The sequence below is a fragment of the Argiope bruennichi genome, chromosome 11 (assembly GCF_947563725.1).
Source record: "Argiope bruennichi chromosome 11, qqArgBrue1.1, whole genome shotgun sequence".
Classification (NCBI taxonomy): Eukaryota; Metazoa; Arthropoda; class Arachnida; order Araneae; family Araneidae; genus Argiope; species Argiope bruennichi.
In genome coordinates this window covers 18101665-18129654 of record NC_079161.1, presented here as the reverse complement: position 1 = coordinate 18129654, position 27990 = coordinate 18101665, and the positions used below count along the sequence as shown (strand labels likewise).

General features: G+C 26.6%; 1 protein-coding gene across 2 annotated transcripts; it reads left to right on the top strand.

The window, feature by feature from the left end:
- Nucleotides 1-49: 49 nt before the first annotated feature.
- LOC129957247 (synergin gamma-like) lies at nucleotides 50-25846 on the top strand. Of its 2 annotated transcripts, XM_056069496.1 has the most exons (14): nucleotides 50-196; nucleotides 1402-1579; nucleotides 2431-2510; nucleotides 6485-6696; nucleotides 9278-9388; nucleotides 11593-11781; nucleotides 13964-14202; nucleotides 15353-15677; nucleotides 17221-18228; nucleotides 19098-19189; nucleotides 19631-19787; nucleotides 21236-21384; nucleotides 22748-22977; nucleotides 24132-25846. In XM_056069496.1, the coding sequence occupies exons 1-13, from the start codon at nucleotides 180-182 to the stop codon at nucleotides 22967-22969; spliced, it is 2979 nt and encodes a 992-aa protein (XP_055925471.1). In that variant the 5' UTR covers nucleotides 50-179; the 3' UTR covers nucleotides 22970-22977; nucleotides 24132-25846. The 2 variants fall into 2 exon arrangements, with proteins under 2 accessions (XP_055925471.1, XP_055925470.1); XM_056069495.1 differs by lacking the exon at nucleotides 24132-25846 and having other exon boundaries at nucleotides 22748-23253.
- The last annotated feature ends 2144 nt before the right edge of the window (nucleotides 25847-27990 follow it).

Sequence of the window (27990 nt, the reverse complement as noted above, 5' to 3'; positions counted from 1 at the left end):
TGTTATCTAGCAAATAAATAATTAACAGATGCGAATTAAGTTTCGCAGATAAGCATTAACTTTGAATTCAACTTCACATGAATCGTAACGAAAGAAAATGAACTTTAGTTTTGATTTTGTTTATTTTTATATGTAGACACCTGATCTTTGATTTGCGGCATACCTGTAGAGATATTCACATGTCTAATCCTCTGAGGTAAAACAATTTACTTAGTATTTAAGAAACTTTTAAATATGTTTTATAGCATTCTAGATTCATATTGTACATAAAATTCCTAGTTCTGACATTCTATAATAAAAGTATTTGCTGTGTGAGATTCTAGTAGTGTTATAAAATTTTTGACATCTGTTAAAACACTGACTCATCCCAGCGCAATTGAATAATGCATTTAGTGTATTGAAACTTTCACTTTCTTTTTAGGTGATTTGTTGTTTTTTAAGTTACGTTTTTGTCCTTTAACTATTTAAAACTCACGAATAAAAGAAATTTGTCTTAAATATATAAATATATGTATGATCTCATTTTTTTAAATTATTTTTTTCGTCTTTAAGTTGTAAGCCGTTAAATAGGCTCTCCAGCCAAATGGCTGGTTATGTAAACGTAGCACTCTTTTATTTGCTTAAGATATTTGTATTTTGAAAATGGGGATACTTCTGTTCTATGGTAAGCTATCGCGCATGTTGTGTACTACTTGGCAATAATCTCCTGGCGACCATCCACAATATCGGAAGTATTGCCATGAAAATCATTAAAATATGTTACAGAAGCAAAATATTTCATTAGCTTATTACAAAGTTGTTTAATTGCTTTCATATTCAGCTGATAAAGGCAGTGTAATTGCTTAAAAATCATGTAGATTGTCTAGTTGGAAATGTATTTTTCAAAGTTTTATGTACCTCCTGAATTGACTATAAAATCTAATGAGCAGATGGTGCTTAACCTGATCAGTACCCATTACATATTTTTGAAGTTGTTGAGCTAGCAGTAAATTGCCAAATATTTTGCTTTGGAATATCAATTAGAGTTCACCAGTCTTTTTTACTAATGAATTTTTGTTAATATGTTAGCATTTATATATAAATAATGGATAATAGAACAAATAATTTTTAATTGTTTTAAACGTAGGTCATTATTAAAAATTTTTTAAATTATTTTTTCACTCTAATCTTAGTGATAACACAGTAACAGAATAGCATTGTCATTTATGTTTGGTGATAATTAAAACCTTACTCATTGAATAGGTCCATGTTTAAATTAAATAATGATTGAAACCACACAAATCAAATAATACCAACATTTAAGCTTGTTGTTGAATAGGATATTATTGTTACTTTATTCATATATCTTTATGTTGTTCTTTTTGGATCTAACAAATATCTCACTGAATTAACTTTTTACAGGCCACCATTGGTTGGTCCTCCACCAACAATGACTGGTACAATGATTGCACCAGTCTGTGCTTCACCCATCTGCACTACAGGAATTCCAGGTGCACCTGTTATTCCTGTTGTCCCCAATGCTTATGGTTTGATTGGTCCTCAGCCAACTTATATACCACATCCAAGTTTTCCTCAACAGGTAACTTTTCAACACTGATTTAAAAAAAAAAGGAAGATTCCTGTAATATATTATACAATACAGTATATAGTATGTTTATATTTTATTAAACACTATTTTGCATCAACTGTGTGTTAACTTGAAATTCACACAAACCACAGTTGGGAGTTGATTCTTACTTGTTCCCAAGAGCGAGTTCTGTGACTTGTGTTATGCCAAAGTTACCACTGGGTGCCATTGATTTTACCCATTTCATACTGCTCCATCAAAATCAAATTTTCAAAAGTTCAAATATCTCAGATGATTTGCTGATATTTGGCACCTAATTGCACTAATGTTTGTTGTTTGCACTGCTATTCATGACAAATGATTGAAAAACGAATATACAACTATCAACATGAGGTTGGATTCTTTAAAAAAAAAATCCAATCTCATATTTATCATTTTCAAAAAGTGATACATTATGCAGACTTTTTAACTTTCAGTTTTCAGATGCTGGTTTGATTGTTGTTTTGTGTCTAAAAACACTGGAAGTAATATTTATTTCATCATATTGTTTATTGGATACTTAGCTAATATGTGTATTTTGAATAATTTTTATTTCTGAAACAGATTCGTTGTAATAAATTTAGCTTATTAAGCATATTAAACTCAATAATTATCAGAATAATTAACTTGTCAATATGTACTTACCAGGATATATGCTTTTAAAACAATTTAAATAATAAGTTGGAACTTTCCTTTAAATTGCTAGTCAATGTTAACTCATATTGGTGAATAAGACTGTAATGTTATATATATATATATATATATATATATATATATATATATATATTAAACTTTTTAAAAATGAAATCTTTATCATCATATAGAATTTTCCTCATCAAGTGCCATTGGTAAATACATTACCTAGACCTGTGCCTGGGATATTAGTACCTGCATCTGCAATGAGGTATGAAAAACATTTCTTTGTTTCTGTTTTATATCACATTGTTTTCTTTCTGTTTTATATCACATTCATTATTTATATTTGATATGTATTAATTAGTTACTGTCTCTGGATCAAGTGTCAGTTCCTGTTACTCTCAAAATTTCTCATTTAAGGATTTAAAAAAAAATTATTGGTAAATTTTTTATAGCATAAATATTGCCATTTGCTCTTTATCGTGCTTCTATGTTGCTCATGTTTTAATTAGTGATTTTTCTTTCTTATTAACTTATTTGTTATATCAATCTTAAATCTTTGTATGGTAGAATGTTTAATATTTATCTTTGACTAATTTTTGGAAGCATAAGTACTAAAAATTTGTGGTTTATGCTTATACAATTTATTTCTTTAAAAAGTTTGTTATAATTCCTTTCTAAAAAATTCTGCATAGAATATAAAAATTTTTTTCCCCTCATTTAGCAAATTATATATATATATACTAGCCGCCTTTGACGACCAGCCGGTTCACCAATCTTAATGCTCGTTAAAATTTTAATAATTAAATATTTTATGCAATTCCAACTTTAATAGATTCTTCAGAAAAAAATTTTAAAACTTCACATTTTGATAGTCATATAATTCACTCATAATATTATAAAGGCCTTCAGTCATAAAGTAATATGTATCTCTCTCATTTTCTGTTAGCACCCGTAGAATTTATGCTTTAAATTAAAGTGGAAAGAATTAATCTTCAATTAATATAATAATATTTTTTACTGAAACAAAGCATTTTTTTATAATCTGATTACTGAAAATAGAGTCACTCAGCGTTTAAACTTTATGGGCACTAAAGAATATCTTTTTTAATTTATGTAATATCTCAAGATTTGGTCAACAAAATTTTCTTAGATTCATTATGAGCAGATCGATTAATTAACAATGTTTAAATTTAAATGCATCAAACACTAAGAAAATAAAACGAATCGTTTAAAATAAGCGGTTGAAAACAGGTTTAAAAAAAAACTACTTAAATAACGATGTACTTAAAACTCTAAGCATATACAAAAAATATATAACTAACATAAATACAATTTACTTACAAAAGCATGCAACTAACCCAAAAATAATTTAAATCATCCATTGATAACGTTGTCATGGCAACAATCAGAACAGAATGCGCATGCGTGAATTTTCTTCGCCGGTTACGTAACGCAAATACGTGATTTTTTCTACGCCAGTTGGGGTAACGCTATGCGGATTAGAAATTTTTAATTTCCTTTATTCTATTTTATTTTAATTCAAAAGTACTTCAGAATGAATCTGAAAGATCGATTCATTAACAATGTTTAATTTTAAATGCATCAAACATTAAGAAAATAAACAGAACCAATTGAAATAATCCGCCGAAAAATTTTAACCCTAGCCTCATTACTGTTGGGAGAAAAAAAACTGAAGCCTTTCTCTGAGGGGAAAATGGAAGATTTTTTTGGCGAAAAAGTTGGCGGTGGGGAAAATGGAAGATTTTTTTGGCGGGAAAGTTAGTTTTTAATTAATAATTAAAATTCTAATTAAAAATTCAAAAAAAGGAACCCCAGGTGCACATTCCCAACCTCCAAGGTATACATGTACCAAATTTGGTAGCTGTATGTCAAACGGTCTGGCCTGTAGAGCGCCAACACACACACACACATTGAGCTTTATTATAAGTATATATATATATATATCTGTGTGTATGTATATATATATGTAATGATATGCATCTAATTTAAAATCCGTAATCTAATTTAAATCCTAATTAATTTCCAAAATTGTATCTTAATTTTCTTAATTTAACTCATATTAACTTCATTCAAAAAATTTCTCTTAGTTCCTGATCTAATTCAATGTTTTATTTAATTACTTTCAATACACACTCTATAAAAATGTTTACTTTGGCATTTTCTTACACTTCAAGTGAAAGGATAAAAATCCTTAATGCTTAGCATATTCTTTTAAAAATATGTAAATCTCCATATCCTAAATCGACACATGTCAAAGAAATCCCTATCAAAACCTCATTGTTAAAACCACTGAAGTGAAAATTCAGTCGTATGTTGGAATGTAAACTGATGTATTTCTTACTACTTATTCTTGTACATAAATTATACCTTATGGGATGGAATAAGTCGAAGTTAAAGATTCAAAAGTGTCTTGTTTTTGGCCACACGTCTGCTAAATTATGTGTACATACTTATGTATGCACATACATACATGATACAAATTGCAAGATGTTACCATATTATAAAAGCTACCAAAAAAACTGCTATATTTGGATTCTTAGCCTAAAAATTATGAATTCCAATCTAAAGTCATCAAATTAGTCACCAGGAAGAATTAATCAGTTTTTCCAGCTGATTTGAAAAGGGAAGTTTTCAAGCTTAAAAAAATGAGTATTAAAAAAAAAATAAATGCTTATGAAATGCCTTGAACTTAATCTTGACAATGAACAGTTTTTCCCCTGGATTTTTTAAAAACTTTTTTATTAATTTTTTTTCAATCTATATCAATTGAAACATTTTTTTTTTTTAAGTTAAGAATTTTAGTTGCTCTTTTTTTTTTTTTTTTTTTCTTGGTGAAAAAAATTGTATATCTCTGTTGTGTAGAATGTTTTCTCTTATATAAATGCTGTAATTGTGAAAAAAAAATCCAATTTTTATTTATGAATCTTCATATTTTAAACCTCTTTAATTCTGTAAAAAAGAAGGAAAAAAAAAAAAAACTTTTTGGAATTATGTTACTATGCTTTTGAATGTGATAATTAACACGGATAAAAGATGTCATATTCTTCATAGATGAAATTTTATGTGCAGTTTCTTCATAAAAATTGTTCATTTGTATCAGATTTTGAACAAATTCTGTTTATTGGAAGTCTGTATGTCTATCCATCCATTTTAATATGATATCAGCTTGAATGAAATGTATTAGAGGGGTGAAATTTTGTTTGCAATATCTATATTAAAATATTTTTTTTTAGAACAGTTCTCTTTTATATTTTGACAAAATTTATCTCAAATTTTGCTGTTTTGTGATTTATCTATTTCTATATATGAAGACTATAATTCAAAAGCCCAATAAGCTATATCTTTGATCTTTATATCGAAATTGTAGATATAGTGAAATTTTGAGTCAAACCATCAAAGATTTGATTATTTGTTGGTCTATCTAAACATGTATTTATCAGTGTCAATGTATCAAAAACATTATAAACATAGTAGTGAGATGTTAACTTCATAATTGTAAACATAAGTCAAAGTATTTTGAAGTCTAAAACAATAAACGCCATGTTTCATAAATACAAAAGTCAAGGGAAAAAAAAAAGAAGAAAAAAAACTTCTGACTTCAAAATGGTTTTATTAACTTCTCACCAAAAACTCATCGAACTTTCATGGTTAGCATTGCAAACAATATAGATTTATTAATCGCTGATTTTAAATGTTTTGAACAAAAATTTTATTAAAGAAATATAAAATGTCGTTAATTTTTCTTACTTAATGTTGGAATTTTTGAATACAGTGGGAAATCGAAAATGACTAATAAATATTCTCATATTTTCCATTTTCTTTTGAATTCTGTTGACTTTATTATTAATTCTGAAGAATTGTGTTTGGAATATTTATTCCTTTCTTCATTGGCAGGAATGAATGTTCCTTTATTATAATAAAAAAGTATTATTATACTTATAAGAAATAAACACTGAAAAAAGGAATAAGAAAGCTGATTTTATAGTAGAATTCATATCAGGTGATTTCAATGAATTCTGTTAACTTTTCAATTTATTTTTCTTCTGATTTAATTTGAACCTATAAAATGTATGCAGATATTTGTTATAATCTGAATAACCATTAAGTAACTTATTACTATCTATAATTTATGTGTACATCTGTTATCTTTTCATTTGCATTTTTGATTTGAATAATTAATTCTTTAATCTTATATTTTGGATTACTTTCATTTTGTAGTCGTCCAAATGTTGATCCAGCAAAACTATTAGAAGAACAAAAAAGGCTGGAAAAAGAAAGAAATTTTCAGCTGCAGCAACAAAGATTAAAACAATTCACCGTAGCTGGTAGCAAAACAGGAAGTTTAAATGCAGACAATCTCATTGAAAATATAATTGGAAAGGTGCAGCCTAAGTCAAGTTCTAAGTCTAATTCATCAGCAAAGACATCTGGTAAACTATACACCTTATTGTTTTCACATATGTTTCCATGTGTCATTTTTTTATAAACTATATATAAAATGTTAAAAATCCTATGAAAAAATATGAAATTTGATAAAAACTATTTTGGAAATCATGAATAAACATGTAAATTTTATTTTATAAACTATATGAAACTTTAAAATCGCAATTTAATATAACTGCTTTAATGTTGAAGTATATAAAGTACTTTAAAACAGTATGATTTCATTCTTGATGTTAATTTTATCATATGAGGTTGAAAGAAATAAACATTGAATGCAACAATAGAGTACAGTAGGGACTCTCAAAACATTTTTGTAATTAAATCCTCCCTTATTTTATTTGGAATTTTTTGTTTTGTTTTTGTTTACTCATAATAAGTAAACGATAAAAAGTTTTCTTTTCACTTCTATGAACAATGTTTTTCTATAAATAAAGTTTTTCCATAATATGAGATAAAAAATTGCTTAAGAAATGGAAAGGAATTCAGAAGTCTCACAGAGACTTTAATCATTAATAATTCTGAATTTTTATTTTTGCTTAGGTGGTAGCATAAAGATTTGCTATATATTAAGGCTTCTGTATGCTTTGAGTATAAGTGGCTATAAAATGTCAATTTGTGTATTATGTTACCCCCCCTGTAAAAAGGGGTTGTGCAAGTGAATGTGTGTGAGTTTCACGAGCTAGAAGTCAGACCTCTGCCCTCGGGTGCTCAGGGGTCTTTACCCTCAGAAGCTACTGCAACCCCTTTCCGTGGTAACGCGGACACGACATCATCATCATCACAAAATCATTAATTGCCCCACTTTCGATTAAAAAAAAAAAACCCTGACCAAAAATGGTTTTCTAAATATTGTTTTTGCATGAAATGTTTTGCAGTTGTATAAACAGTAGTTATAAAAGGGCCATCATTATAAATTAGTATTTCCTTTAAAGAACTCATTTGTTCAAAGGCAAATTAGAGGCCATGACTGAAAGTAAGGTGGGAAAACTAGTACAGAGCATGCTCCTTCCAAATTCTTCATTTATAGGCAATAACAGATGAAAAAAAAAAAATTATATTTTATCAAAATTTGCAAAATAATTTTCAGTTGGACTTTTTGTTGTTGTTATAACATTTAGTTAGTTACTTTACTTTTATGATAAAATAAATTCATTAATGATGACTTTTAAAACTTGTGTCAACAATCAAATTGAATGATTGGTTTTTCATACACATCTTTCTTATTTATTTAGATTACCACATAAGTGCAACAGCATATTTGCCATTCTAGAAAAAGTATTCATTGCCAAACAGTGAACTAAATTACATTTTATCTAATATTTAAATTCATATAAACATTTTTTTAATGTTTTTTTATGATAAATCAATATTTCTATACATTTTATATAAATTGTTTTTGCCAACCTGCTGTTCTGCTGATGTTATTGGTTATGTGTAATTTAATTAAATCTTGTATGCATAAATTTTTGTTAATGTTTCCTTCAGGAAAGTATTTTTAAGCTTCAAATTTATATATATATATATATATATATAGATAGATATACATGAAGTTTCAATTTAGTAGTCCCAGCTCTTATTCTATTTGTTGTATAGATGAAACCTATTAATAGAATCAAGTTGCTTGATGCATGAAAATTCAACTTTCTCTACGATTTAACTGCATCCTGTCTTATGCAGTTCTTTAATTTTTGGATTTCTTTTGCAAAATATGAAATGTTTTCTAGCTTAATAATAGTGGGAATATTTTATAAATATTATGTTAGTTATGTTCAATAGGATGGATATTGATTGAATTGAAATATACCAACAAAAAATGAAATATAAATAGAAGTATTTGTGTTATCACATAACAAAATATATTTCTTGATATTATCATAGTATGCTTTATTTATTTAATTTTTATATAGTAAATAATATTGTATCAAATTATATATTAAAATAGTTTTTTTAAATATTTATGAACACTTAACTAATATCATTTTTGAAATTTAAAAATATTGTGGGATAAAAACAAAACTTTACTTTTTTTTTAGGTAATTGAAGTTGTAGTTAAAGTTTAAAAAAGAGATGAACCTTTCTTTCTTTAAAGCAGGTTTATGCTAAATTTAGTAGATTTAGGTCTAATAGTCTTCTTTATAGATCACCAACGCTTGCACATCTTCATTATTATTAGTAGTAGAGATAATGCTAAAGCGAGAGAGAGAGAGCTGTATTATCTTAGTGCATTCAAAGTCTTTTTTATTCTTATTTGATTTAACATTAAAAATATGTGCCATATCAATTTAAGTTCACTTGTGTATAATGATTTTTATTTTAGAATTTATTAATCCTTTCCTTTAATTAATAACTTAAGATATAAATATTTCTGAAAGTTGAAAAATAACACTATTGACCAAGAAATGGATGCAAAATTATTGATATAAATTTGATTTTGTTATTTTTCTATGTTCCAGAGGCATTTTTGAAGTAGATAGATTTATAGATTTATTATTAGAAAGTGGAATTCTTATTTTTCTAGGTAATTCTATTTTCTGCTGACTTTTCTTTTTGTTTATTTTACATAAATAGTGTTGAATGAGCCAATGAAACCTTCAAAGCCTGTTATCGAAACTTCTCAACCTTTTCCAGTGACTGTTGTTAAACAAGAAATGCCTGTTAATCCTCCTAAGCCCAAAAAAGGTATTCATTTATGTGATCGTCATTTTTACACATGTCAATAAATACTGAAGTGGAATGTTTATATTATCTTTAATAGTGAAGATGTGTTATTTGACATAACTTGGATTTGTCTTAAAGTCATTTAAATTTTGCAATTATTTAATTTTTAAATTTAAATGATAAATCAAGTTTATATATATTTATATATAATATTGATAAATCTCTTTTCATATTAATTTGTTCAATGTTTAAGCTTGCTTTCATTTTTAAAATAATTTTAAATTGAGCGTGTTTTCTTGTTTTTGACTTCTTGGATTGAAAGACCTTTTTTTGATAATGTATTGCTTCATTCATTTGGAATCAGTAAGGTTATTCCATACAAATGCATTCACCAACAAATGAAAACAGTGATAAATTTTTTTCACTGTTTTCTAGTTATGAGCCAGGTTTCTTAACTTGTGCACTCTTTCTACAGTAGTAATAAATAAAAACTAAAAAATAATAGATAAAATTTAAAACTTAATATTAGTTGTAATAGAAAATATGGCATTTTAATAAAGTGACTGGTGAATGGATAAAAGTCAAAATGAGCTAGAATTCTAATCTACTTTTATTTAAAATATTCGAAAATGGATATATTTTTAAACAAGAAAGAGAGAGGGGAAAAAAACCAATAATGTAGTTATGCCTGTGCTTTAAGTAAATTACTTTGTATTTATTTGATGTTGAAGAAAAAAAATTTTCAAAAATACAACTGGTTTTATAAAAATTTCATGAAACCTAACCAACCTTTTTTAGAAAATGCATACAGTTAATAATTTATTTACTACAATGATGCATTTAATATGTTCTCTGTAGTAGTGTCTACCAATATATAGTTCATTAAAATATTATTATCCAAGAATATACCATTTTTACTAAATCTACTTTAAAATTTTCTATGTTTAATTTTTTTTACACGATGATTGTGCATCAAGGGGAGAGAGAGATAAAAAATTTACAAAAATAAATCATATGGAGGGATATATGCTGAGAAAATAATATATATTTATTATTTAATTCCTTCTTAACTTTTGATATAATTTTTCTTCATTATTTAAAAATGTATAATTGGGTTATAAAATTTTAATTAGTAAAATATTAGTAAAATTAAATTATTTTGTTAACAAATGAGCCATTACAGTATACTTCTGAGTATCTGCCTTAATTTGGTAGAAGAGTAGGCTGGGTAACAAAAATGCCAGATAGGCTGAAGTTCTATTAACACATTTCTTTGTCCATCAATATGAGAAGACAAAATTTTTATACCAAAACTCACTATTATAATACATATTTTCTTATTTCTTCTATTGAATACGAAATTCTCCATTTATCTCAAGCCAAGTAGAATGTAAATATAGCCCGGTAGATCATAGAAGCAGTTGCTGGTTTTTCCTGTTACACCAGTCTAGTGGCTGTATAGCACATAATTTCTCCTCCATAGTCACTACAACTTTTTTTTTGGGGGGGGGTTATCTATTTGGAAATCTTTACTGTGGTACAATTAAAAAAACATTAATTGCACTTCAAGAATTGTTTATGATTACTGTATGTACGGTGTAGGAATAATCGGAAACAGCGGCAACAATTGAGGTCTGCTACACACTGACGAAATGAAGAGCAGAACACTGCTCTTTTCCAGTCACAATCTATATTTTACACATGTTGTATGGGGGAATGTAGTGGACTCTTGCTCCCAATGCCTTAGCAATGTTGCCAATGCAAGTCTTGTCCTCCTTATTTAATTTTGATAAAAAAAAAAAAACTTGGCCGGATAATTGAGAACTGGATACTCAGAAATGTACTGTAATTGTATATTTAAAATAAGCTGATACTTAATTATGCTTATGTAAATGTTATATAATCATTGTAATATCATTAATATTTTCCTTCCCCCCCCCCTTTTTTTTGTAATCTTTTACCCTCAAAGCGACCAATTATTTAGAAATAATATCTTCCCATTTCAGAGAAAATACTTTTTAAGCTACTATATTGAATCATTGCAATGTGAAGACTTTTTATACTTAAATCGTTTTAAGTTGTAGAAATGAATATAAATATTTAATCTTAAAATTAAAAATAGAAATTGCCATTTTTTTCTGTTTAGAGAGTTAAAATTACATTAAAATTATTGCTAATTGAATAACTAATTGTTAAAAGAATTACGAGATATTTCTCCCTTTCAGAACTTGAAGCGATGATGCGAGAATGCTCCGATTTGAGTGCTCCACAAAAAGCCAATAAGTTTACCAAACCTTCTGTAAAAGAACTTGCTCCATCTATTCAACAACGATATACATTTACTTCAAGTAACAAATCCAGAGACTGGAAAAACTTGGCAGGGCTAGATGAAGTATTTGTTACCAAAAGACCTCGTAAGTTACTTTTCCAAGTAAAACAATGATATCAATACTTTTAATTGTAATTACTTTTGGTTGTAGTTACTGCAAACCTTTTAAACATTATACATCACATTCCCTATTTTGTTACCTATATATATTTGCATGCATAAATATTTTCTAGCAGAATTTGATTAGTAATGTGTAATGTATTTTTTAAAAACAAAATTTATTGAAAAATTCCTTTTTGTTACACTACATTTGTTTTATGAATTTATTTATCTTTTGGATTTCTCAACATTGTAAAAGTAATTGCCAAGTTCATCTGTGTGTTGGAGGTAAAAGATACTATATTGCAAAAGTAAAATTTTACAACAGAACAGTTTAAATAGATTTTGCCTCTAAATAAAATGCAACATGATGCTTTTTATAATGTGAGTACCTCTATTACTGCGTGAATTAACAGATAGAGAATATATTATATATATATATTCTCTTATTTTCTATTTAGGGACACTGTTTGGGGCACATTTAATAAAAAGCTTTCTGTTTTTTTTTTTTTTTTTTTTTTTGAGCAATTGAAATTTTTTATCCAGCAATTGTCTGAATCCTTATCCAGCAATAAACTCTTGTTAACCCTCATGTTAAATTTGCAATTAAATTTAGAATATATATATATATATATATATATATATATATATATATATATATATATATATATATATATCTTATACAAATTTTTTTATGTAAACATTGCATTTTATTTGCTATTTGAAATATTTAATGAAAATTGTTATTACCTCATAGTAAATATTTATGTTTTACTTGGCAATGAAATGGTGACAAAAAAGAAAAGTGAAAATTTCAATTTAAACAATATTATTTGTTATTTCTACTTTTAGGGCAAATTATTTTCTATTTAGGGGCACTGTTTGGGGCACATTTAATAAAAAACTTTCTGTTTTTTTTTTTTTTTTTTTTTTTTTGAGCAATTGAAATTTTTTATCCAGCAACTGTCTGAATACATAAGCAATAAACTCTTGTTAACCCTCATGTTAAATTTGCAATTAAAAAATATTAGTAACAGGACATCTAGCAATACCAGATGAAGGGAAAATGTGAAGAAAGACCAAGCAAGAATCTGCCAATTTAAAAGAAAGGCTAATTGTGGAGCTGCTATATTGGCAGCAAAACGTGAAAAATTGAATCAATATTTATATATCAGAGATAAGGGAAAGAATGTTTCCACTGTGGGACTTTGAGTTTTGAATCTGAAGTAGGCTGATCGGCAATTGCATGTTGTCATCAACTTCTTCCGATTTTTTACCTAAGAGCTATATTATAACTAGTAATGCTGTAATGTTGCCAAGAAAATTGTGTATGAGTGATAGGTTTTGTAGTGTTTCTCGGTATGTGCTCAGAAAGATTGAGCCCTGTATTTTGTATGTTGAGGTATTGATGGGTCACAACAAAGGCATAATTGTTCATATACCACATATTACCATTGATTTAAAAAATGATGTGGATATGTCATTTAAATTGAAAAGGTTGCAATTTCCAATGAGACTAACTTTTGCCATGACTATCAATAATTACAAGTTTTGACAAGGTTGGTCCAGTTATTAATGATAAAAGTGTAATATTTCCACATGAACAATTGCATGTAGCATTACAAATTTAGTGGAATTTAGAGCTGGAATTAGAATTCAGGCTAAAGTGAGTAGCATTTAAAATATTGTTTTTAAAGATGCTATTAATTAGTAAAATTTAAGCATTATGAAATATTATATTAGTAAGTATCTTTTAATAGTTTTAAACAAGTTTTTATTTCATTTGTTTAAATTTCATGTTTTAATTCTTCTGTCCTATGAAAAGTATGCAAACTGTTTTGATATCAATTTAATTTAGAAATTCATTTTGATTGGGTCTTGTCTTTTGCAAGATATAAACTTGGAATTTATTTTGGAATAAAATTTCCTTAGCCAGAATTTAGCAGTAAGATTTAATTTTGTTCGAAAAAAGATAATTTTTTTTCAGATAAAATCAAATCTTATTATATATTTTCTATATATATGTATGTGTTCTATATATAAGATTTTTTGTTTCTTTTAAACCTAAATAATATTCTATTTCACTATAGATTTATACAATAGTTTTAATTATAAAATAATTTCTATAAGAATATTTTTTTGAACCATCAATGGTTGTGCATTTCCAGGCTTTCCACTGTGGTGTAACAAAGAACACATTCCAGAACTTTTCAAGCAAGTTGACGCCTTAGTCACAAGCAATGGTACAACTCCACCTGATACAAAATTACTTTATCCTGTTCTGGTATCATCTGGGCTTCCTCAGCAGATTTTAGGACATATTTGGGAGTTAGTGAATCAGTCTTCTCCTGGACAGTTAACAACTGAAGAAATGTATGCTGTATTAGCTCTTATAGCTGTGGCTCAGGTATTTTTCTTGAATGTTAATTCAGTTATATTATTTTTTTAATAAACATATCTGATGTTATGATATACTAGCTACTTTCTTCAACCAGATGTTTGCCAGTCATATTAATGGATTTAATTTAGTCATATTGATCAACTTTGATGGACCATATATTATCACAGTAACAGAAAGTTCTTTTTAAAATTAAAAAAATGTCTATTGTGCCAATAGACTTTATTGTGCCAATAGACATAAAGTATGGATTGATTAGCAATGTCTGCAAATTTTCAAAATTAATTGCACATTTTTAAAAAGTTGGATAAATTGTGAAAATTTTATATATATATCTGAAAAATAGAGATGAGCATAGGGCAGGCGATCATTAATACCATATTTAGAAGTCATGAACATTCTTATAAAATAATTTTTTGAAATTGAGACTGTAGTTGTGGTTGCAGAATTCTGTCATATTCCCTCCCTTGCCTTTATGGAAATTGCTGGGTGAAGTGATGTTTTTTTTAAAAATTTCTTTAAAAAACAGAATGTAGTGGAGAACAGGTGATTATTGATGATATATCTATAGGTTATGAGTTTCAGGTGTGGGAAAAAAAATTGGCAAAATCAGACCAGTAATTGGAGCTTAGTTACTGATTTTATTAATTTTTTTTTTATTATTCAAGTTATGTGTTTTTAATTTATTAATTAATTTGATCAACTTTAAAAACTTTGAAAATCAACTGTATTGAATATTTATAGAATTCTAATTTCACTTTAATATGGCCATATTCATTAAGTAAGATTAAGACTTTCAAATTTTTACTGAAAATTGACAGTGTTAGTAAGTAGTTAGTAGAAATTGAACAGCATTCTGCTAATATTATGATGCATTTTTCCTTTGGTTAATGTAGTTTTACAACACAATGTAGATATCATCCATTGAATGCATTAATTATCATAATATCATCATATTGTTATTATAATTGGATTTATTATCATACATTGGATGATATCCATGTTTTCCATGACAATGAAATTTATATTTTCATTGTTTTGGATGGTTTGATATATTTATCCCACCATGAAAAATGATATTAATTAATTAATACATAAATTGTGCTTAGTTATTTTATATGGTAATATGAAAATCATCAATATTTTTGAATAATTTTAGGCTGGTCATATCATTACAACTGTCGATATTCTCCATCAACTTCCTGCCTGTCCCATTCCTCAACTTCAATGTTTTGCAGCTCCTTCCCCACCACTGCTTATTGAAGCTCAAACCATAAGTACACCACCACCACAAATAGCAACAAATGAGAGTAAATTTGCTGCATTCACTGATACAAAGGGCCCTACTGACCAAAATAGTCATCTTGTTATCAGACCATCTGCCATCTCATTGAAAGATGTGAACAATTCTTCAAGTGTCCCAAATATTTTTATGGATGTCAAAAATGAAAATGCTACTACTTCAACTAATGTTAATTCATCTGGTAAGTAATTAATATTTTTAGCTGAAAGTTAATATGAAAAACTAATACATGTACTGGCAAGAATTGTTTATAATATATATTTTTTTAAAAATATGATCATGTTTTTTTCCTTCTTCCTTTCTGGGACTTAAATAATATAAAAATTTAAATTATTCTTAAATGTATGAAGAATCTGAGAGTCAATTTTGTGATCCAATTGTTCCTAATTTCAAATTAGTATCTTATTTTTAAAGAAAGTTATTTAATTCAAGTGTTGTCTTATTACTTCTATACTGAATGAATAATGATAATTTGAGGTTTTGAGAATTATCTTAACTTAATATTTATATAAACATGAATTTGAGTACTTTTATTTCAGGGTTTAGAGATCTGCAACTTTTTAAAGAATTTTACAATTAAATGTTATACATTTTAAGTATACAGTATTGATTAACATTTATGCATGGAATAAAATATAAATAATTTATAAACTTTAGAAAGGCAAGGCAATAATCTTGATTTGAAGATTAAATAATTGCAATTTGAGATCCAGTTATGTCAAAGATCTGCTGTGTGCACAGATGTTCATATTAAATTCATTCAGGGAAAGTTCAATCTTCATTATATAACTGCATATCAGTATTAAAGGATTAATCAATTAGTTCATTATTTTGCTTCAAAACGGAATTTAATTAAAACCAAACTGTACTTAAAGAATTTTTCAATCTATAAAATTTTTTATTGAATTTTCTTCTTTGTATTATCAGTAATACTTATTACTTCCACAAAATGCATTTCCATTTATTATGAAATGTTGTACCTGGGATTTTACTTCACATCTAAAAACTTAATATTGTATATATTGCTCGAAAAACAAAAATGTTCTTTATTTACAACAATTAATTTTCCTCCGTTTCCATGGATATGTGATTTAATCTTTATAAAAAGAATCAGGTATTAGTGTTATTTAGTAAATTCTCCCCCCCCCCCAAAAAAAAATTGGTTTTATTTATTTATTAAAACATAATTTCATTTAAAAAATTTATTTTTCATTTAAATGTAAATTAACCCAGTAAAATAATTGCAGTAATATTGTTAAAATTAAAAAAATCTAATTAGATCTAGTGAATACTGCTTTTTTATTTTATAAAAAGACGGATGATTTTTAAATTTACAGCTGTTGCCATTGAATTATAGATATATATTTTACTTGTGTAAAACAGTAGCTTAATTTTCTTATCAAATTATAAATTGGATATGTAAAATTTTCTTTTAGTGTTTAAATTTTAAAAAAATGCTTAAAAAGGAATAAGTGTTTAAAAAGTAAACTTGTGCTGTGATTATATTATAAATAATGTATTGAGTAATTAATACTGAAGGTTTTGGGTTATGATTAATTAAATAATTTACATACTGAAATAAATGATCTGAATATAAGATTATGAGTTCTGTTACGTGAAATTCTGCTAGATCATCAAGGTAGTAATATATTTAAGTTTTTGAAACTAAAACTCTATTATGCTGTGAAATCCCAAGAGTTGAGATTTTATTTTTCTATGTTTAGGTTTCATAAGCTCTCCTGATGATGAATTTGATGATTTCAAATCTGCCACTCCTACCGCTGTTAACTTCTCCATGAATACACCAACTTCAGATTCAATGCAAGGGAACGAAGACTTTGCTGATTTTAAGCAAGCACCTGCACTTAGTTCTTCAATGATTTTCAACAAAATTCCAGCTTGTACTAATTCCAATAAACCACCACTGGAAGAACAAGACTTAATGTCTCCAGAAGAAGACAAGTACAGTGTTTTCCGTACATTACAGCAAACAGAGAGCAGTGATGATTGGGGTGATTTTTCAACTGCTACGACAGATTTTGCTAATACTGAAAGTGCAAAACAATCAACTGCAAAAGAAACTAGTCATATCAGTATAAGTGCTCCTCCATCTGGCTTACTTCCAAATCCCTCCGTTCTTGTTACTAACAATGATACAAATTTGGACCTCTTTAAAAGTAGTAATCCTGTTTCAACAAATTATACCAAAGAAGATGATGATTTTGGTGAATTTCTCACTGCTGAACCACCTGTGCCAACCGTAGAAGCAGTGACTTCTCAGTTAGAAAGCCTAAATACTGATTTTGCAGACTTTGCAAATTTCAAAGAATCTTCAAGTTCCACAGAGTTGCATCAAGCACCACCAGCCATTCCAGCTAGTAATTTAAATATTAATGATGATTTTGGTGATTTTGCTAGCAGTTTACCTGTTCCTTGTAAACCTGAATTAGGCTCTGAATTTCTGTTCCGTCACCTGAAAGATAATATATCTCTTGCTGAGAGCCAATCTGTGTCTAGTCTTGAGTTGGGGCCTTTTGATGGTGGTGGACATAGTGGAGAATCCAAATCATCATTAAGTAGGCAAGGGTCTATTCCTAGCTTGGATTTAAAAAGTGCTTACCTTGAAGGAGGGGATGGTGAGGACTGTTTTGGTGAATTTCAGTCTCCTGTTCCTATAAGTGTAGCATCTAAGTCACCATCTCCAGCTAAAGATACAAAAGTACAAGAAAATGGCAAGTTTATAATAATTTTGCTTTATAATTCATAGAATGGAGTATTTTATAAACTAATACCTTGATCTTTTTTAAAGACTGAGATTTTGAAATTTTGTCTTTTATTATTTCAAAACATAATGAACGATGAAAGAAAAGTGTCTGTGTGCTAACCCATGTATATGACAATATGACAATATAGCATAGCAATGAGTTAAATTAATAAAATTGAGCATATACTATTAATATTATAATTGTAAGTTTATATCAAATTTTGAACCTACTTGATAATGGGAATAGTTACTTTTTCTAAATGCTTATTTAATTTTGATCAGTATGGCACCTCATACATCTGAAGCCCCATAATTTAGGCCATAGACACAATCTTATTGATTAAGATTCCGCAGGCATTTGTTCAAATCCTTCAATCATATTTGACAGTACTATATGGTCAAAACTTCTTCCATGTACATACAAGGATTTTTTTCATACAAACAATCAATATGGCTAATCCAGCTTCTGAGGTTACAGTGTCTCCTTGTCATTAATTCTGTGAAACATCACTTAATAATTAGATCGTGTAATAGGTTTCAAGTCAATTTTTTATATTTTGTGTTACTTGTTATGAAATGTGCCCATTAAGTGAGACTTGTTGCCTCATAATTACTACTACCTCAGTATGCCATTTACAGATTCTATTTATTTTAGTCTGCCTTTAATTTCTTTTGATATTTTATTCAATCTTCACTTGTATGCATATTGTGATTTACTGAACTGAAGTTTGTTTACTAAATTTAAATGGTAACACTTCTTCAAAAAAAAAAAAAAATCTTCATATTGATTAGGATAAAAATGACCGTACACTGATTTTTTGTTGTTGTTATTTTTAGGTAATTCAACTACTTATCCAATGAATTTGAATTTCCAGAATTCAAAGAATATTCCTTTAACAGATAAATACAGTGTGATAAGAGCAGAAGAAGTAAGATGCTTTTTTTTCATTAAAAAATATTTTACAGTGGTTCATTTCATTTCATGTAGTTTTCAGAAACATTGTTTTGAAAACTACATCAAACATTTTTGAAACATTTCAAATTACCATTAATGTTATCTAATAATGATCTTTTTCATTATAAAATTTTGAAACCCTAGCATTTTTTAATTTTTTGTATGAGCATTTTAAATTTGTTGAAAATTCTAAACACAAATTGTTTTTTCAAGTATTCCAAATGAATGATTGTAAAATGTTTATTACAACATTTTATTACTCTGCTAATGTTCCAAAGGATCTTTTTAAAGTGTCAGAGTCTTTTTAAATGCATATTGTTTTTAACAAGCCCAATTAAAAAAATTTTATATGCATTATTATAAAATAAATATTTTTTAATAAAAATTCAAGGAATGCATTAATTTTTATCAACAGAGGAAAGATGAAGACCAGCATATCAGCTGTTGGGTACGTTGTCTTCAGAGTTCAGTAAACATTTTACAGAAAACAAAGAAATTGTTCAATCAACTGAGCTGCAGTTCAGTGTGTAATGAAGTACTTCAATCTGAAGAAGGTGAAAATTATATCAAAGGTTTGTATCTCTCATTTTTTTTTTATCTTGATTCAATAAAAAAAAAATGTGAACTCATTTGTTCTTTAATTATCTATTTCAGCTCAACTGCAGCAGTGAATTGTAATAATTATTATTTTTGAAATTGATGGACAGTATATATATATATATATATTTATTAATTATTGACTGAAGATATTTTTTAACTAAATAATTAGGATTTCTTAAAGCAAAGAGATTTATTTTTCAGGTAACAAAATAATTTTTTTCAGTAATATATTGCCCATTTTGGTCTGTGATGGTCTGTTATACCTTCAGGTAGCATCATAATAGATATTTTGCTCATTAAACCCTTTTTATTAGAAAATCATTTAATAAAGTGCAATTTGATATCATAACTTGAATTTTTTCAATTCAAGAAATTTTGCAAAGAATTAAATATATTGTAATTTGACGGAGAAAAGTTTGGTGAATGCGATGATATTCTTAAACAAGTATACTTATTTTAATTGTTGAATGACCAAAGGTGTGCTTGGCATTGCACTGTCTAAGTCAAACTTCTGTTTTTGCTTTTTATTAAATTTTCATTGTTTTATTTTGTTAGTTTTTAAATGTACATATATGAATTAATTATTTAGTAGTATTCCAAAGACCTTTGTAATTTTACTACAAAACGGATGATGTAATTTTCTATTGATTCAAATTAGCTTTGAATGTTTTTACTGTTATGATGTGATTCTTGTTTCATAATCTTTTTTGACTGACATTAATGTAAACAGCTTAATTTTTATCTCCAGTAATCAAGCTTTTCAAAAATCGATAATTTTCATTGCTTTTATTGAACAAAATTTCAAATGTCTGTGTTTTTTTAAAGAGAATGTGTTCATGTGTTCGTCTTTTCATGAGAAGTCGATTTTTTTTTTATTTTGAAAATTTAATTAAAGCAATCTTATTCTGTATTTAACCGAAATCGTGTTTTCTCCTCTATAAATATGTACAGGCAAATTCTTAATAATTTTTATTAGTAATGCAAAATATTTGAACTTCAATAAATTCTTAATTATGTATTGTTAATCTTGAAAGACTATTAAAAATGACATAAAAAAGAAAAAATGTCCCCCTGCCAGAAAAAAATTAATAAGTTTTCATGAAACATAAACTTATTAATATATTTAATGTATTAAAGAGTAATTTTTATTGAATCATGATTGTTTGTGTATGCCCCCTTCAATAAATAAAAATTTTTAAAAATATTTTTGTATTAATTATTGTATTTGTGTCATTTTGCAGATAATGATAATCAAGGGTTTACTGTATCTTGCATAATATTAAAAGTTAAATCTTTCAAATTTATTAAAATTATTATCCTACTAATCAATTAAAACATTATTTGCTTATTTATATTAAAGGTTTAATTGCTTAAAATTTAACAGTACAGTACATTTATTTTCTGACATCTTATTAAACAGATGTTATAGAAGTGTACAAAGTGGTTCGTCGCATAGCAGCAGCTTCCAAATCTGCTGGGAAGCAAACACAACCTATAGTAGACTTACTGAATGAAGCTGATCAAATATGGCAAACTATTTGTGGATTTATTGCTGGGTCTTCTCTTATGGTAAGCTTATTTTTATTGACTTTTGGTGACCAAGCTGTTTGCATAGTTTTCTGAACTACTGAATTATTAAAATGGTATTGTTAAAAGATTTTCTTTACTACAGGACTAACCTCTTTGGAAGCAAAATGGTTTGTCAAGAATATTGGTTATACTTAACTTTAATTAAATCTAATGTATAATTTGATGACCAAAGTTTCCTGAACAAAAAATTTAAAATATCAAATTTTGATAGACATTAAAGCATTATCTTTAATATCTCATCTACTCCTTACTTATGTAGGGTGCTAACACACACACATTCATTTCTATTATTAGTAGAGATATTAAAATGGTTTCTGTTAATCATCTTTTTTTTAAATCTTTGAAAATTACTGCTATGGTTTAGCTTTAAAAATAAGCAATGATAAAAAATGTTTTAATCTGATCCATTTTTAAACATCGGTAGTTTTTTTTTCTATAATGAAATCTGATGCAGGAGGCAAGTACAGACTAACATCTTGTGGGTGTGGATCATGCAGTCTTGAGTATGGAGTATTTTAGTCAATATAAAATATAAAACCTCTACAATTATAGCAGGCAGTATTGTTAGTTAGATGCATGAAAATTAATGCTATTATTTTTATTTAATCCTTTCATTCTTAAGAATTATTTAGGTATCTCAGAATACTGGAATGTTGGAGTTTCTCTTTCAAAGATAAGAAAAATTCTCCACCTGTTTCAAAAACTGCAATGACACCCTGTGTTTTTAAGGACTCCTCTTACCTGAGAGTTACTAAGCAAATGCCTCCTGAGACATCCTTTCAGAAACCCAAGACAACTTCTCTGCCCCCCCCCCCTCCCCAATCCATCTGGACAAGCATCTCTAAAGACACTCTTTGGGTATTTAATGAATCACACTTAACAAAAGGGGAAATAATTTGGTAGTGATATCCATGTGATTTGGGATGATCCAGTTTCTTTGACTAGGCATTTATAGCCTTTTCATATTGATAGAGTTAAAAAAAGTAATATACAATTTATTTTACTTTATTAATTTTTTTTTTTTTTTTTTTTTTTTTTTTTTTTACAAAACATTTGAGCAGAAATATCTTTTTCTTAACTATTCTTCTAATAATCCTTTTTTTCTGTGATTTTTTTAAAAGTTGGATGAAAAATGGTAAATATGATGGAATATAATCAAGTGAGAACAATATTACAAATGATTATTTCAGTGTAGTTACCAAAGCTGGTTTATTATATTATACTATATTTTTTATTTATAAATGAATATAAAGGCTAGAAAAATAATCGACTGTATGAGTAAATGATAAATAGAAATTCTAATGATGCAAAAATTATTAAAAACTGTTGTTTCTATCTGCAGCCCAAAGAGTCTTCATTAGAGTTTTCCAGTGCAGTTTCAGAAGACAGCAGTAATGCTTGTGGATTATGCTTATTAAACATACAGATGAAAAGCAAGCTTTGTAATGAAGAAACATTGAACCTTTCCTATGGTGGCAGAAACTATCACAGTACATGTGCTAATTTATGGGTTAATTGTGTAGATCCTCTTTTACCTGCTCTTCCTCTACCTCAGTTACTATAGTATATGTTGTAAGTAGATTGAAAAAAAAAATATACATATATATATATAATGATGAAAGCATTTATATTTTAGTTTAGATATATTAATTTTTTTCCCTCTGTTATGGATTTTAAATTACTATTCTTTTAAAATTAAAAAAAAAAATCTTATTTTTAATCTGGAATATTTGGTATTGCAGAAACATCATTCAAAATTACTAGAAAATCGTTAAAAAGCTGCAAGGAAATAAAGAATTTGCTAAAACAATATAGAAAATAAAAGTTAATTACATTTATAGTTTTAAATTTATTTTTGTGTTGTTATATTCCTGACTTTACATTTTGTTTTTACAATTGAAATAAATGTCACATGAATTTTTATATGGAATACTATAGTTGTCAAATTCTATGAAACTTGTTGACATGTAGGCATTTTGTTAGGTTGCATTTTCAATGTATTTGTTGGTTATTACATCTGTATTTTGGTTTAAAAAAATAACCAATGTTCATTTTCTTGATTTTAAGTAAAAGCTAGTTCAGTGGCTCCAGATAATTGTAATTGGATTTAAAACATTATTTTAAAGATATATTTATACAACTGACTTTTGCGATGGAGGCACTGATACTTCTTTCTTTTATAGCTTTTGTGATAACAATTGATAAGTTCCAAATTTTGTAATATTGGTTTGATTTTGGATTCATAGAATTCAACATTTCACACTGAATTATTGTAATTAATTTAGTTGACATTTTCAGTGACCACACTTGTGTATTTAACAATGTTGAATATTTTAATTATAAAGATGTTTTTTTTTTTTTCCAAGAGAAATCATTGCAAGAAATAATGAATTTTTTTTTCAGTATTAATAATTTTTGTTGCCAAAATTAAAATTATTTTAAATATTAACAGGTAACTGATGTATATAACAAAAAAAAAAAAAAATTACAGTTTTTCAATAACATATAAAATTTTCAAAATTTATCATTATTTTTATTTGTCAAAAAAAAAAGTAATTGGAGTAATTAAATTTTGATGATGGGGTAAAAAGTGAATTATGATCCTGAATTTCCACAATATTTATAAATAAAAAAAAACCATAAAAAATATGCTAATAATTTTTAATTGAATTTTATTCTAACTATTATTAATCAATATTTAATTTTTTTCCATTTCAATCGTACAGTCAGAAAACCAATTTCCATTGAAAAAGGGCCATGAATAGAATCCTTGAACTCCATTAAGAAGATTATTTATGTATTTGATTTATTCCTAAAGCTTGACAAATACAAAATTGGAAAGTTTGATTTCTTATTTGTGTTAAATTAATATGACAGAATATCAAGATATTTACCATGCAAATAAAAAGTTTATATTAAAAATATTTTTCCTTTATTTCTAAAAAAACGTATTTGAACTCTAGAATTATAAATGCAACTATTTTACTCTGTATAGAATTTCAGTTTAAAAAAATTATGGAATTTGTAGTAATTTATTCCACAATTTTAATGCAACTTGTCTTGGTCTATGAAGAAATTAACCCTTACTTTTTTTTTCACTTTTATCTATGGCTCTTTACTTTTCATTTTATAGCAAAGCTTCCCAACAATTATTGCATTTGAAGTTTAATTTATTTGATTTCAATATTACTGTGGGAAAATGGACCTAATAATGCCAAACCATTATCTGATTTAATGTGGATTATGTAACTACTACACAAACTTAAAATCTTATGACCACAAAGGTGGAAATATATCAGTGTGTTCCTTTAACATTATCAATTAATAATAGGATTTGTACTATTATCGATGATGAATGCAAATTGATAATATGTCGCTGGCTAAACGTATAATGCACTTTTTAAAGAATATTAAGGAAACAAATACAGCTCTATAAAATTAAACAATTTTCATTAAACATTACTTCATCATATAGAATACCGATTTCAAGGGTTTAGAACTAAATTATGTTAAAATACATCAATTACCTTTAAATACAGCATGATTATATTCATGAATACTTAAAATGCTGAAATGTTAAATACATTTTTCCTATTAATGTTAATTTCAGTTACCTAGGACTATTACTTAAATAATAATTCAGTTTGATTATTTTTGAATGAAAATTACTAACCATTATGTAAAGAAAAAAAAGCATTGCCCCCCCCCCTTTTTTTAACACTGTCTGTGATATTAAAGTCTAATGCTTATATTATTTTTTTTTGCAAATTTAAAATGATACAAATTTTATAGAATCAAAATAAATTAGTTGTTCTGTAGTTTTCATATCTACTTTCTAATATGTAAATTCATATACTTTACTGAGTAATTTTAAAATTACATAAATTAATTTTTTCTGTTTCTATATTTAATATATATTCTGTTTTATCATTGTAGAAAAAACTGAACTATATTTAAGAGCTTTCAGGATAAAATGTTTTTAAAATGAATGGAGTCAGTTATTCTGTTATTTCATATAATGTTTGGAAAGTATTATAGTTATAAGTGAACGAGTTGTTTCCCTATTGTTTGATTGATTCCCCTCCCCAATTGTAGATATGGCGTGTTATTTATAGATTTTGTCAAATGTGTAGTAATCATATGTTAGAAAGTATTTTTTATTAGTGTTTAGATTTATTACAATGTGATATTGTTGTGGTTGTTTTAACCTGAATATATAATATGGGTTCTTTTTTTTTTTTGATCAAGTATATAAAAAAAGTGATATTTTATGAATTCACAAGAAAATAAATTTTAAGGCAGTGTGTTGAAGCTTTGTTCATAATTTTTCACTTTTAGACCTTAGTCTTGCTTATCATTAACAAAGTATATAAATTGATTTTGGAACAAGAGAAAAGAATTAATGGTGTTAAATACCAAATAATCATTTACAGAATTCTGCTCTAAACAAAATATCTTCAAATTTTTGAATCTGTTTTAAAAGAACAAATTGGAAGACTAACTAAGTTAGAAAACTATACTTTTTGATACTAAGTTTGTTTTAAAAGATTGATTACAAAAGATTTAAAGATTATTGATTTAGGCATTGCACTTTTAAATTGTTAAACTTTATATTTCAAAATGTTATTTTGAAATATAACCAAGTTTGCAAAACATTTCAAAATGATTTTTAAAAATGTTCTTAATTCCAATCAAACAATTTTTAATATCTGTTTTTGAAAATTAAATTATAAGCACTTCAGTCCAGTTTTCAATAGTGATCACAAAATATACAAAATTTTAATTGGTTCCTAATTTTATTAATCCTTTTTAGGTTCGAAGATGTTAATCATGTTAGGATTGGATTAGGTTTTTTTCTCCCCCTAAAATGATTTTAAATAATTTTAGAGGTTATTCAAAATAAATATAAAAGAATAATTCATTCAGAATTATTTTCCTTACTATACAATAATTTAAGATTCTATAATTTGTTTCTAGCAGTAGTTTCTAATTTTGTAATTTATTTCATAACAGGGTCTGCCAATATAAAATGCGAAAATAACATTGCTGTTTCTCTATTAAATAGTTTCTGAATGCTGTAAGAATATATCCTAAATTATAGTGTATGATAGATGATTTTGATGACACTGATAGTAAGATTTTGTATTTTACGACATTTTATCCTTACAATAAAAATTTATATTTGCGTGTTTAAGAAATGAAATCTTAATAAATAAAATGAAATTTTTCTTTACTTGAATATTGATGTTAGCTAGGTTAAAATTAAAAAAAAAATGCTTATTTTTATGAAACTATATACAAATAATATCATAACAAAACTTAAAATAACAAAAAAATTTATATTAATTACCTGCAGATTGTACTCTAAGAAATATATTCAGCATTTGAAAATTGGAGAAAGCAATTTGTACTTCTCATGTGAAGGGGGGGGGGGAAATGATGGTGGTGGTGGGAATATTTAATGGTTGAAGAAAAACCAGATCAATTAATTCACTTGCTATAATAGTCATGAGACCAATGTAACTACATTTTGTGATGTTTGTTCTTCATGCAGTGTGCATTATGGACTACAAAATTAGATTAACATGACACATTTGATGCAAATGTATGAAATGCTTCAATTAGAAAGGTTTTAGTAAGTCTAGGAACAGAATATGACAATTACTGATTTTTACTGGGATCTTTTTAATAACACTATAAATAAATAAGCTTCTGAACATGAAATTTTATATAATTATTTGTGTAATTGTAAAAGAAATAATTTAAGTCATAATAAGTGGATGTTTGACATTTATGGCCACTGAAATGCATGCACTGACAGATGTTCGCAACATGCAGCTGTTGCTGCATGCTGGTATAAGACATTTATGTACATGGTAGGAACCATTAACAGTAAAGAAAACTGTACAATCAACGTCTCTGCGAGAGAGATAACTTCAAAATATTACATATATACATAAACATATTCATCAAAAGTACCAAATAATCATTCCAAAACACATTATTACATTCATCAATAAGACACCACAGGCTAACTTTGACAATAGATCTTAACGCAAAGCAAGATTCAAGGGAAGATATTTCTTTGTTTAATATTGCATAGATGAATGGCATTATTCATGCATTAGCAAAACACACTGTAAAAATAAATTATTAGATTATAATTTGACCAACACACTTTACTATTATATATATTTCCTTTCAATCAAAGCAATGAAACAGATGATTGTATGAAAACACTCATAATAATAGTTACATTTATGTACAAATTGGACTGAGGCGATACTCTACATCTAACACAGAAGTAAATAAAATTATTTCTTATATAAAATATCGTGAAATGATTAAACAAATTATAGTAACATTGAATTTATACATCAAATGGATACAAAAGGCTCATTGAAAAATGTTTTATATTGAATTGTTTTTGATTTTAATTTAATAATGAATAATATATTTCTACAATTTTATTTTAAAAAATGGAAATATGGCATAAAATTTTGGCATAGATGAGAAATATATTTAAGTTTGAGTAATATTTATTTTTTACAATTTCCAGTGAATTCTTCAAATGCATATTTCTCT